The 14,469-nt window shown below is 39.8% G+C and overlaps 1 protein-coding gene across 1 annotated transcript in view; it reads right to left on the reverse strand.

Moving 5' to 3' along the window:
- Positions 1 to 732: 732 nt before the first annotated feature.
- The window catches only part of LOC141505649 (carboxyl-terminal PDZ ligand of neuronal nitric oxide synthase protein-like), a 33,053-nt gene continuing 19,316 nt past the window's right edge, over positions 733 to 14,469 (reverse strand). Inside the window, exons 9-11 of the mRNA XM_074211652.1 lie at positions 11,345 to 11,510; positions 10,375 to 10,579; positions 733 to 9,423 (exon numbers count right to left, since the gene is read on the reverse strand). Coding sequence (XP_074067753.1) covers positions 9,129 to 9,423; positions 10,375 to 10,579; positions 11,345 to 11,510 — 666 coding nt within the window. The 3' untranslated portion in view covers positions 733 to 9,128. The remainder of the gene's footprint in view (positions 9,424 to 10,374; positions 10,580 to 11,344; positions 11,511 to 14,469) is intronic.

Here is a 14,469-nt window from a genome sequence, read left to right on the forward strand (position 1 = left end):
GAATTACAAGAACTGATGCTGAGGGAAGGGAGCAGAACCAAGAGAATATTGTATACATTTAACATCAACACTGTGACATGATAAACTGTGATGAACAAAAGTTCCTCTCAGCAGTTCAGAAATCAAGAACATCCCTGTGAGACCTGCTATGGACAATGCCATCCACATCCAAAAGAAAAAAACCAGAGAGCAAAGAATATTTATGCTCACTTTTTAAAAATATCTTTTGTGTTTTTTTCTTCCTTTTTCATGGTTTTTTTTCTCCTTAGTTCTAATTCCTCTTTCACAACATAGCTAATAAATAAATATGTTAAACATGAATATGCAAATACAACTTTTACCAGACTGTTCACTACATGGGGAGGGAGAGAGAAGGGAGGATTGTAGAAAAAAATGTAAATCATAAATCTGCAAATAGATGAGTGTTGAAAAACTACCATAGCATGTAATTAGAAAAATAAAATAACATTTCAATTAAAAAAAAGGCATGACTCTGCTCCAGGCACTGTGCTAAGTCCTAAGTTTATAACGACCTAAATGAAACTGTTCTTGGACTACACCTTTTATTTTAATAGCATAGAACATTGGCATTACCCCTTACTCATTTCAAGATGGGGGCTACTAAACCATTCATAAAGATCACTGTGGGCTGCATCTTGACATAGAAAACCACAAATGAACATTATTTATGTTCTATTGTATTTTTATTTATTTTGTTAAATATGTCCCAATTACATATTACTTTGATTCTGTGGCACTTGGGAGTGTTGTGGGCTACATGTGGCCTGTGGACCATATGTTTGACACCTCTGGCAGAGACAACTTGTACATACATAGGGATATATATAAGACTTGTACAAAATAACCTTAGAGAGGAAGGCACCAGCAGCTGCAGGCACCAGGAAAAGTTCTGAAGGGAGTTGCACCTGAGTGGAGTCTTGAAAGAAACAAGGGGGTTCCAAGAGGTGAAGAGGTTCAGCCAGTACAAAGGTATCATGTGGGAAATGGAGCATCAAGTGTGAGAAGTGGCAAGGAGATCAGCATGGCTTGACTGTAGAATACATGGAAGGGAAGAACATGTATGAAGACTGGAGAGGTAGGAAGTGGTCAGGTTGTGAATAACTTTAAACACCAATTAGGTGACTTTATAATTGATCTTTGATAATGTAGACATTGTAGCTTATTGAGTTGGGAATGACATGATCAGACCTGAACTTTAGGAAAACCACTGTAATGATGGATGGCAAGTAGACTGGACCAATGGTGGGGCTAGGGCTTGAATGTAGGTCTTTTGGTTCCCTGTCTTGTACTCTTTCCCCACAATCATAGACTATTCTATAGACAATGGTGAGTCACTGAATAATGGGTTCATTATAGTTGCCTTATAGTTGACCTCTTTAAAATTACAAAAATCTTTTCACTTTCATAACCTTCACCTTCATATGACCTTCATAACAACCCCCCCCCAACAAAAAACAGGGCAACAATTGTTATTTCTATTTCACACATAAAGAAACTAAGGTTTAGAGGGTGTGAAAATGAGTGGCAAGCCTGGACCCCTGAAACCCACACTCTTGAGCTCTAGACCTATGTTTATTCTATGGCCTCTTTTCTCAGTTTCTTTGTTGCTTTTCTTCATCTAGAGGAATTTCATTCTTGTGTAGAGAAAGACGTCTTTTGTGGGCTAGAATAAGTGGTTTTAGTGGTATTGTGTTGTATTGATGCTTGAGGTGAGGGGTGGTGGAGTCATGAAATTTGGGAAGAAAATGACTTGAATAAGAGGCCTTGAAAGAAAACAAGAAGAGAGAATAGGGTCTTGGAGGAAGAAGAGAGGGAAAGTTGAGGTCTACCTGGGAAGGAGATTCTTTTGAGTGTAAACTTAAAGAATCCACTCATATGGCCACAAATACGACATACATGTACTTTTAAATATACTTAAATATAAGAAGCATATGAAAAGACACTACCCCTTATACATAAACAGATGCATACTGCATACATACCCTTCTTATGATGACATACTTTTATACAAATACTTAACACACATACACTTACACATCCACCCTTGCATGCATTGGCCCAAACATACAGAAATACACTGATGTATGTATTCACACACATATTCCCATTTCCTCTCCTCACATTTATATACATGTACATACATTACCCACACAATTCAATTGGCAAGCATATTTATTAAGCACCTACTAATTGTAAGGTAATATCTTAGGTGGTAGGGATAAAAAAACAAAAAGTCCCTTGCTCTTGAAAATTTTACATTGTTACATATTCTCATAAACCATCCCTTTTAGCTCTAAAAAATAAAATCATACAATTCTGCATATTCATGCCTCTTCCCCTTTCTGACTTTACCTTTGGGCCAGAGGAAAGGAAAAAGAAGCTGGGTTAAGGAAAACCCCTTGGTGGGGAGGCCTTTTATTCCCCATCCTTTCTCCTTCCTATCTTTTGGACTTTCTTCTGTAAAACCTTTGCACTGAATCAGAAAATCTGGTTTTTCTCCCAGTTCTCCCACTCATGCCTATATGACTTTGGGTGACTTTCCCTCTCTGAGCCTCAGTCTCCCAACTTGTAAAATTGAAGGAGGGTAGATTAGTTGATATTAACATTCTCCCACCCACCCCCACCTGATATTGTCTGTTCTATATTCTAACCTCTCTTTCAAACCTAATATTCTCTAATTCTATGAGGCTGTTTTAGAGCAGGGAACCTGGGATAAGAGAGACTGAATGGGTTTGAAGAAAAGTTCTGGGTTGGGGAGTTGCTTGACCCAGACTAGATGTGGGGAATCAGCTTCTTTGCTCCCTCCTTCCTAAAAGAGAGGAGACATCCCCAAACCCAAACCCGGCTAAGTTTCTTGGTTTCAGTAGAAGTGAATTGGATAACAGTGCCCCCTGGTGTTCACTCCTAGAGTTGCAGACAGCTTCCTTCCCAGAGTTTGCCTAGCCCCTTTGGATTTCCTGAAGACCGTCTCCTCAACTCCCAGGAACAAGTTGGGGTCCTCTTAGGACTTCCTCTCAAAGACTCTGAGTTTGGCCTCTCAACCTTTTGTGGAGAGTTATTGCCTCTGTGGTGATGGAGATAGATTGGACAAAGTATTGGAAGAGGAGGACCCTTGGAGCTATTCTAGTCGAATATCTCATTTATCAGAAGAGGAAAGGGAGGCTAAGAGAAAGAAAATGACTTGTACAACATCACACAGGCTATTTATTATATGACATAATGTGCTACAGTGGGAAGAATACTAGATTTTGATTCATACCAGGGTTTTAATTGCAACTCTGCTAATTTACTGGGTGACACTGGGCAAGCCTCTGAATTGTAGCCCAATGAAAAGGGTATAAACTCTTGAAGCCACAGGACCTAAGTTCAAATCTCACTTCCAAATCTTATTAGACCCATGTGTTTCAAGAAGTTACTTAAACCTCCTTGGGCTTTAGTGGCCAATATCTGTAAAATGAGGGGCATGGGCTAGTTTCCTAAGGCTCCTTCCAGTTCAGACCTTTTATGTTCCCAGGTTAGTTCCAATTCTGGTCAGCAAGGATTCTACAGTTTTAAATCACTGGAGGTATGAGGAAGGGTTTCACAGAGGCTATCCTAAACAAGTAGAGTCTTGGAAGACATAAGAGTTAGGCAGGTCATTAGAGCTACTGCTGCTGCTGCTGGTACAGGGGTCAGCAAACAGCAGCCTTAAGTTCCCATGGCTCTTTAAGCTATAATAAAGTAATGCTTCTTACTTTGTGAATGGAACCCATACTTTCCCACTCTAGCTCAGATCCCCTGTGAGTCTCCCCACTCCACAACTCTAACCCTACTCAAATTATCAAGGCTTAGTGCTCACCAACTTCTCCTTCCCCCTCCTATCCCATCCACTCAGACTAGGGCAGCAATGGAGACAGGACTAGAACCAAGACTGACTTTGTAATTCTGACATTCTCTAGCTGTGGGAAATCATATAAGTTTTGGAACTTAATAACACCAACCACACCCTTATGGAAAAAAAATGTTTTACCCTTCTCTTATCCTCCCTCCAGGTCAGGTTCCCCCTTCTACCTCCTATACACCTTTATTCACTATCCCTCTCCCTCCACCCTCACAGCCCCCACTCTAGTTCAGTCCCTCATCTCTTTTGCTCACTTCATTTATTAACAGTAACATAACTAGTCTACCTTTTTCCATAGTCTCTGCTCTCTCTGGTTCTTCCTTCTCAAGATATACCAAAATCTTCCTAAATCATGTTATTTCCCTGCCAATAAACCTCCAAAAAACTCTCCATTGCCTAGAAGATAAAATGCAAACTTCTCAGCTTCTAACTTAATGCTGTTCCTATTCTGGCTCTGGACCCACTTTATGGATACATTTCTCCCCTTTTATGCAATCAGTATCAGCTGGCTTCTCTACTTGTTTCTCAAACTCAGTATTCTATTCTCTGGGTCTTTGTGTTAGCTGTCCCAGATGCCTGGAATACCCTCCATCCCTAACTTTGTTTCATGGAATCTTGAGTTCCTACAAGGTTCACCTTAAGTATCACTTCCTTACAGAAATTCTAGATTTCTCTAATTATACTTTCCCTTCTCAAATTATTATTTTAGTAATTTATCTGTTTTTTATAAATCATCTTCCTCAGTTGAATGTAAGCCTCTTGAGGGCAAGGGCAGTTTAATGGCAGTTTAATTTTTGTCTTTGTTATCTCCAGGGCTTAACAGTGCCTTGCAAATAGGAAGTACTTAATAAATGCTTATTACCATTATCTTCCAAGGGATGGTTCATTATATAAATCTAGTAATGGAGAGACAAACTATAGGAGCCTGACCATACTTGAGTATTAACACAAGGATCTTCTAGAGAAAATTAAAATAGCTTATTTGATATATTAGAGGATATCTATATTTATATATCATCTCTTCCTACTAGACTACATTCTGTGAGGGTCAGAGCCTCATTTTACTTAAACCCTCCATCTTCCTTAGAGCTTGCCATAGCTCTCTGTACTCTGTAGTTGCTTAATAAATATTTGTTGAATGAAATGAAATTGTAAGGATGTACAACCCAGGAAAAGCATGCTGATACCAACTCTCTGGCACCAACTAATAGACAATTGAATTGAGGTTTCAACTTGGTACAGTCAAAGATACATTGGATTCAGTTAGAAGACTTAGATTTGAATCTCAGTTCCAACATCTGTTATAACTTTGGACAAGGTATTTCCTATCTTTGGGCCTTAGATCCTTCATTTGTAAAATGAGGGAATTAAAAGCTTAAAGCTTTTGATTCTAAATTTATGATCTTGGGAGGAAGGTTAGAGGGAATATGTAAAAGCTGGCATTTCTCTAAAGTATATTACTTTAATTATCTCACTTAAGCCTTGCAACAATCTGGTTAGAAAGCATGAATACTACCATTCTATTTTACAGATGAATGAACTAAGAGCCAGAGAGAATAGACTTGTCCAGCATTTCTAAAAATGCTAAGGAGATACCTAGGAACAATCATAATTCATAGAATCATTAGATCAAGAGCTAGAAGGGGACCTTAGAGATCAGAAAATACAAACCCTCATTTTACAAATGAAGAAATTATGACTAAGAGAGCTTAACTACAATGCTCAAAGTCTCACAATGAGTATCAGAAATGGGATTTGAACTCATATTTCTTGATTCTAAATTCAGTGACTTTTCTTCAGCACCATGCAGTTCTTTAAAAAGCTATATTGTCTTCTCCCTTCATGCCTTTCCCACTCCCACAGTTCTTCCCAACTTTGACCTTTTGGAAAGTCAAGGTCAACTAGTTTCCTAATCCTCCTCAACTGCAATTTATTCTGAGATATAGGATGTTGGAATGAAGGATAAAGACACCAATTTTCCCTTCCATTCTAGGAACCACTTTCCACAAAACTCTAGAGTATTATTGTGGCAATCCCTAAGGTGGCCACAAGGTGGTAGTATGAAACCAGACCATTGGATTTACTGGGTTGTTTGACCATCTAGTCCCAAAGCACACAAATAAATCACTAATCCTTATTGATTCTGGTTCGCAGCCTTCCACCCTCACCTCCAAACTTCAGAATCAGGATGCAACATATCCGGAACTGAAAGTCAGAAGATCTAGGTTCTAGCTCTAACTGTCATTGATTTGTTGCATTACTCTGAGCGAGGCACATTCCTTCTCTGGCCTCATTTCCATACCCGCAAATGGGTAAAACAACAGTCCTGTTCTGTTTCTCTCCCAGGGATGTTATTAGGAACAGATGAGTTGCTGTGTATAAGAGCACTTTGTGAGAATAAAGCGCCATATAATAATTCACTATTCTTGTGGCAGGGGTTCTTCACATTTTTTGCATCCTGGATACCTTTGGCAATCTGATGAAATTGATCCCTTCTAAGATTAAGATTTTTAAATGAATAAAATAAAATACACAAGATTACTAAGGAAACCAGTTAAGTTGTATATTTCACATCAATCCCTTACCTTTGTGAGAGGCAAAGGAATTAAAAAGTCAAAAATTCTCTTAATTCCCATAGATAAAAGAATCATGAACATACCTTTGCCCCCCCATCTCTTTGCTATTTCTAGATAAGTAGTTTGTAGGTATGAATGTGAATTTGCTGCTTTGTTAACTACTCTTACATCCTTCTCTACTAGATCCCTTAAAACCACTATGGAAACACAAATTTTCCTTTAACCTCAAAATTTTCTTCATATCCTTCCATCATCTTGCATCAACAGAAACCTAGTTCTCGCTTATACATCCTTTGCCACCCTTTCCATGGGAGGCTTGCTTCTTTTCCTAAGTTCCATTCACTGAACTATGAAAAAGAGGACATTCACTTATCCTCACTTCCAAACCCATTCCTCTGCCACCATGTTTGAGTAATCTTTCCTCCTGAACAGTTCATACAATCTAACTCTGCCACATTCATTTCCTATTCTTGCTGCCAACTTTTCTTTCAGGGGAATTATGGGATACTGACCTAGGATGGGGGAAAGATAGAATCTCTCACATTCTTAAGGTTAGTATGTAGGGCACTAGACACTCCCCAGAGTCTGTCTGCCTTCTTTGAATGCTAACCAATTTTACTTGAGGCTTTACCATCTCAGAGAATTGATGAGCTATAGGAACTCAGGAGGCACCCCACAACTTTGAGTGCCCAAGATGGAGGAGTTTTGTAGCCTAGGAGTTGGGATGGAAAGATCCCAGGATTAAGGGACAGTGGTAGATAATGGAAAGAGCTAGAGAATTAGAAGACCTAGTTGTGTAACCTTGAGCAACTCACAATCTTTTATCTGGCCTCAGTTTCCCCATCTTTAAAATACTAACAATGACATTGGCATTCCTTCTCTCACAGTGTTGAGGAAAGTACTTTAAAAACTGGAGATGGTTACAAGACCTGGGGACTCTGTATATAGATTGCATCCCTGGCTTGTAAGAAAAATGTGACATCAGTGTCATTTGTCTACAGTGTTGTCCCTCTTGTCTACACCATAGCCCAATTTCAGGTGTTCAGGGTCTTTTTGCTCTTTCTCCACTCTCCCTCACTCTCCAGATTCATTCCCATAGAAGACATCAGGGAGTGATAGAGTGATGTTTTTTAAAAGGGGTTTTCCAGTTCTATAGGGAACAGAGACTTATTGGACCTCAGGGAGTAAGGTTATGAAATAATGAGTTCACATTTCTACAGTATTTTGAGGTTTGCAAAATGTTTGACATGTGTTCTCATTTGATCTTGATGAAGGACCAGAACAAAATGAGAATTGGGATTGACACATCTAAGAGGATAGAATTTTATAATTCTATCCACCTTAGACATTTACTATGCAACATGAGGCAGTGCGGTGTAGTGAATATTGGACCTGGAGTATGGAAGTCCTGGGTTCAAACTCCTACCTTTGCTATTTTTAGCTGCATGATGTGTAAGTCATTTATCCTTTCTGGGTTTCAGTTTTCTCATCTATAAAATGAAGGGGTTAGATCTGATGACCTCTAAAGTTCCTTCCAACTTGTAGCCTATAACTTAGAAATCTTAGAAAACCAAGTTAGAAAATTAATATAGTCCCTGCCCTTCTATAATTATAAGAGGGGGAAGGGGAATGAAATGGAGTGCCATGGACACACATAAATATAACACAGAGAAAAATAAAATAAGAGTAGAGGCAGAGCTTCTTCAAATGCAAATTTAAGGGGGGAGGGAGGAGAGATAGATCTCTTTGATTTGGGGAGAGAAAGGGGGTGGGGATGTTTAAGGAAGGCTCCATGGAGCAAGATGAGTTGAGCTTTGAAGGATGGGAAGAATTTTACCTAGAGGAAAATGGAGGAAGGGGAAGACCATTCCAGGTCTGAGAAGAAAGTGAGAGTAAAGACTATAAGATCATAGGATTTAGAACTGGAATGGACTTCAGAGATATCCTAGTATGACATTCTCAGTAGAAGAAATCTTAGTAAAGAGTCTGGGGAAAGGGAAAGGAATATATTATTTCTAATATCTTACCTGGTTAAGGTTATAGTTAACCTATTAAACAAACATACTAACAGGTAAAACAATTGAGGAGTAAACAGGTCTCCAACAAAAAACAACTCACATTTCTAGAGCACTTTGGGGTTTACAAAGAGCTTTCTTCATAATAAGCCTGTGAGGTAGGTACTGCAAGGATTTTTCCCCCATTTTGCAGAGAAGGAAAGTGAATCACAGAGAGGTTGAAATGATTTGCCCAGGTTCACACAGCTAAGTTTCAGAGATGGAATTTCAATCTAGATCTGATTACAAAACCATGCTCTTGCCATTACACTTGATGCTTCAGAAGGAATAATCATAGGATGAAATGTTGGGAGGATCTTAGAGATAATATGGTCTAATCTCATCAACTCACAGATAAAGTTATCTAGGCCCAGAGAACTCTAGTGACTATCTTTCATCACACAGATAACTTAGGAGCAAAACCAGGATTTGAACCCAGGTCATCTGACTCTAAATCCAATACTTTTAACCTTATAGTAGACTATTTCTGCCCTGTGTACACTGTGGGTAGCTCCAGGTGAACCTGGAGGATTTTGCTTTGTAGGATCCAGAGTACAGGAAAGAAAAGGAAGGGAGGAGAGAAGCCAGGATGTGGGTTTATGCAGGAATGTGAGCCTCGATGGCTGGATCCTCCTCATCCTCATCAGAGAAGCTGATGTGCAGGATCGTGTCATTAGCCCCACATGGAAAGGTTGTGGGTGAAAGGTGCCACTGAGTGGCCCCAGCTTTGGCCTCCTCCAGGGTGTCATTGCTCACTGAGTCTGGGGTTCCAATGGAGGATGGCTGTCCTGGGTCAGGCTCCGAGTCCAGGCTGAGGGAAGTCTTGGTCAACCGCTTCTTGAGGGTGGGGGGTGGAGGATGAAGCTTAGGAATGGATGGTGACATGAGCAACCTGGAGGACAGTACAGGAGATTAGGAGGAGGAGGAGGACAGTGGAAAGAACACAGGACATAAAGTCAGGAATATTTTTGCATTCTTTAAACTTCTAACTTTCTGAACCTGATTCAGTTAAAAATAGGGTTAACCACATCAGAGTGGTGAGGAAAAGGCTTCATAAATCACTTTGGAGAAGGTCTGTCTGGAGACAGAGGGATGATCTAAAGCTTTTCTGGTTGTTTTGCCCTTCCTGGGGGCTGGCATAGAGCTGGGATATAGGGGGTTAGCTTCCAGAATTCACAAGAGGGCTTCTTCCTCATTGCTACTAATTCATTTTGCCTTGAACCTAGCAGAACCAGGAGACACTTTCTTCAGGACTCTGATTCCATTTCTGAGCACCATGGAAGGGCCCTGGGTTCAGTGACATCATGGGAAAGTACATGGGAAATTGTAAAAGGGCACTAGCTCTGGAGGACTGAATCCTAGCTCTGAAGACTTAATATCTCTATATTAGGCAAGTCACTCTTCCTTTTCAGACCTCAGCAAGAGGTATTGGGGATAGACCTCTAAGGTCCTTTTCAGTTCTAAATTCTATGATCCTATTAATTTTAATAATAATCCTGTACATTATTTCATGTTCTGAAGGACCTTGAAAAGTGTTTTTCATATCTTATTTCATTAGATTCTCAAAGTAAATCTGTGAAAAGGATAGTCTAGATTTGAGTGCCTCCATTTTAACAGAAGAAAAAAAATAAGGCTTAGAGAGACTATGTGCCCCAAATCATATACTGAATGGTTTGCATTAGCAATAGAACCAGGACAAGAGATTAGGTCTCTTGATTCTTACTTTATCACTTTGCATTATAGCATATTGCCCTCAGCACCTACAGAAGGTACAACATCCTCTACTAGGTATTTATGTCTCTTTGAAACTATGGAGAGAGGGCAAAGAGGTGGGATCACTAACCTATCCTTGTTGGTTGTGATACTGGAGGGACTTCCTTCCTGTTCAATCTCTTCAGAATCTTCCTCTCTCTGACTGAGCCCAGGCAGATGCCTACTTCTCAAGGTAAGGCTAACCTTTCCCACAGTGTCCTGACTCCTTTGGGTCCTGGGACCCAGAGTGGAGGCCCGGTCCAGGCTAAGGCTAAAACTCTGCAGAGACTGACCACCTGTTTGGGTAAAAGAAAAGAAAGAGAGAGCCATAAACTCTTTGACAAAAGTCTATTGCTAAATATTCCCAGGCAGGTTCTCAGAGATTAGTAGCAACCAATTTCTGTTCCTCCTACCCAAGTTCCAAAACTCTTTGTTCTAAGGTCCCTTCTAATTCTAACATCTTCCTTTCTTCTTTTTTCACTAATTCATCTATAATGACCGGTCAGGGACTTTTTGTTCTAAGGTTCATTCTAGTTCTAACATTCTCTGTTCTTTGTACAGGATAGGTTATGGTCTTTCAATGCCTTCCCTAACTTCCCCTCCTGTAGATCATTGCTGTGGAACAGGATGAGCCCAGTGAGATACTATGAGAATGTGTTTTTTTTTAGGTCCTTTCTAGTGCTAACATCCTCTAATCTATAAACAGAACAAAAGAAAAATCTCAGTTCAACCAGTTCAAAATCTTTATATAATTTAGTATCATGTAGAAAACTAATGGTAATTTTCAACACACACACACACACACACACACACACACACACACACACACACACACAGTACTAGAAGCCCATGGTCCCTTTAGCTGTTCTATGCTATGCTTCTGCAATCCTGGAATTCTTCATCATTAGGCCAACATCATCTCCTTTCCATTTTTTTCCTGGGTTTCACAAGACTCTCAACTGCCCCCAATCCCAAACCAACAGACCAGACCATCCCCCTTCTCTGTCTTGAGCTACCTCCCCTTACCACCAGCTCCTTGTCCTGCCCCAAGTCTTCCTTACCATTAGGGCGGCTCCAAGCTCTTTCCTCTAGCTCCCTCAGTTGCCGACCCAGCAGTGCCATGTGCTGGAGTAGGTCCCGATTGGTCAGCAGCAACTGGCGGATCCTGGCTTGGGCCTCCACTCTGGCAGCTGTCTCTGCTGCCAGCTGGTCTGTTAGAAGCTGTACCTGGAGAATGCCCATCATCTCCCCATTTGTGACCATTCTTAATCTCTAGCTCTACCACCTAATTTTCATTATGAAGGAATCACAGAATTAGGATTCTCAAATTTGAAGGAACCACAAATTTGCCTTGAGCACCGGATTCCCACTCCAGTATTACCAGTATCTGTTCATTCAGCTTCCACTTAAGACTTACAGTGAGTGACATGGAGCTCATTACTTCTTGGGCTATCAATTCCATTTCTGAGAAGCTCTTATTATTAGGAAGGTAGACTTCACATCAACCCAAAATCTCTCTGTAATTTGAACTCATTGCTCCTAGTTCTTCCCCCTCAAACAGATTGGCACAGTAGATAAAGAATTGGTCCTGGAGTCAGGAAGACATGAATTCAAATCTGAACTCATACATTTACTAGCTGTCTGAGTCTGATTTAATCTCTTAATTCCTGTTAGCCACAAATTAGATATCTGTAAAGTGTTACGCACAGAACCTTAACACATAAGAGTCATATAAATGCTTATTCCCTCTTTTCCCTGAAGTCAAGCAGAATGAGTTCAATTTCTCTTCAAGAGGACAGCCTTTCAGAGTTTTGAAATGTTTAGAGGACCATGGCATTAGGAAAGTGATGCCATGGCAAGCACATGAATTGGATTTGAGTGAGGGGGTACTGTGCTAAGTCACCAGCCTCAATTTTTCCTCCAGCATCATCTGGGTCCAGTGGCCAGATATGAATCAAGATGACTGGAAATGGTTCTGGATGTGGGGCAATCAGGGTTAAATGACTTGTCCAAGGTCACACAACTAATTGTCAAGTATCTGAGGCTGGATTTGAACTTCTATTCTTCTGACTCCAAGGCCAGTGCTCTTTCTGTTGAGCCACTTCCCTTACCCATTCAGTTCTTTTCTAGGTTAAATTTCCCCATGAAGTTTCTACAACAGACATTTTTCTACTCCCCAAATTGATAGGTTAGCCTCTTTTCCTAGAACACTATTACAATGGAATCTTCAAGAGGGTAGAAACCATGTTTAATAAAAATGCTGTGTCTTTCCCTCACCTAGCACAGTACTTTATACACAGTAGATACATGACAAATATTTGTTGAATGAGAAAAGGAATGCTAGTAAGTCTCTTTTGAAAAACCACTCTATTTGCATAACAAAAGGGAACAGATTGAGAAAAGAATATTTGAAGTAAATATGTCAGATAAAGGTTTGACTTCCAGAATTGATAAATGCTTGTTGAATGACATATCTCTAAACAATGAATGCATCTCTCTAAAAGTAATCCCCAGTGGAGCAATGGTTGAGAAGAAAAGCAAAACTTCTGAAGGATGAGATATAAAATATTAATAAAAAATGAAAAGATTCTTAATCAACAAATGAACCAACACTGATTACCTGCCATGGACTATGTTAAAGGCAGGAAGTACAAAGAAAAATTTTAAAATTATCCTTGCTCTCAAGGAATTCTTATTCAAATAGGGGGTAAATAACATAAAAGATAAGCAGAGTGGAGGGATAGTTAGCTCAAAAGAAGGCAGTGGCAGCTGGGAGAACCTGGAAAGGCCTCCAGGAAAGTCTTAAAGGAAGCTAGGGAGTCTATGGATCAGAGGTAAAGAAGGAAAGCACTTCAAGTCTAGATAGCAGCTAGTTCAAAGGCATAGGAGTATGGAATATGTTGGTATGGCTCCCTGCAGTATGCATAGATTAGAGCAGAATGTAAAAATATAGATGAGGTAGATGAGAGTTATTGATCAGGGTTTGATGTGGTAAGACATATGCTTTATGCATCTAAATGAACTATGGATTAGAGAGACCTGAGGTTGAATGCCAACTAGGAGGCTATTGTAATTGTCCAGGATAGAGGTGATGATGCCTGATCCAAGGTGCTGGTTCTGTGAGTGAAAAGAAGGGAACATATGTGAAAGATGTAGAGAGGAATGTTTATCAGGTTTGGCAACAAATTGGATATGTGGGGAGAAAGATAGGAATCAGGGTTGATGCTGAAGTTGTGAACCTGGGTGATAGAAAGGGATGATGATTCCTTCAATAGTAGAAATGTTCAGAAGAGGGATGGATTTAGAGTGAAAAATAATGAGTTCTCTTTTGGATATTCTAAACTTAAGATGCCTTCAATAAATCTAGTTTGGGGGCGGCTAGGTGGCACAGTGGATAAAGCACCGGCCTGGAGTCAGGAGTACCTGGGTTCAAATCTGGTCTCAGACACTTAATAATTACTGAGCTGTGTGGCCTTGGGCAAGCTACTTAACCCCATTTGCCTTGCAAAAACCTAAAAAGAAAAGAAATCTAGTTTGAATTGTCCAATAAGTAATTGATACTCAAGATAGTATCTCAAGAGAGAGAGAGAGAGAGAGACTAAGGCTAGATACAAAAATCTAGGAATCATCTGCAAAGAATTTCTAATTGAATTCATGAATGAGATTACCAGGTTAAAGACTATAAAGATAAGGGAAAAAAGCAACCAGGACAGAACTTTAGTGGGCACCCCAAGTTAATAGTTGTGCCATTGATAAAAACCCAGCAAAGGAGACTGAGAAGTAACTGGAGACATAGGAGGAAAACCAAGGGTGAACAATGCCAGAAAGGAGTTAATATCCAGGAAGAGAAGGTAGTCAGCAGGATCAAATGCTGCAGAGGTCAAAAAAAAAAAAGATGATAATTGAGAAAAGGCCATTAGACTTCACAATTAAGAGATCACTGGTAACTTCAAATTTCACTTGAATTTAAGGAAAACAAACAGTAGAGCATTTGGGAAACAGTGAGAGAAGAATGTAGCCATATCTATACCAATTTCCAAGATTATGAACTCTGCAAATGACACATTTATACCACCAGTTCTTCTATGAGAATGAAGCTGCTGACTTTGAATAGCTCTTCCTCATTTAAATCCAATTCATTTGCAAATCAAGATATCATCTTCCTGCTGATGCTACTAGTTATCTT

This window comes from Macrotis lagotis, chromosome 1 (genome assembly GCF_037893015.1).
Source record: "Macrotis lagotis isolate mMagLag1 chromosome 1, bilby.v1.9.chrom.fasta, whole genome shotgun sequence".
NCBI classification, from domain to species: Eukaryota; Metazoa; Chordata; class Mammalia; order Peramelemorphia; family Peramelidae; genus Macrotis; species Macrotis lagotis.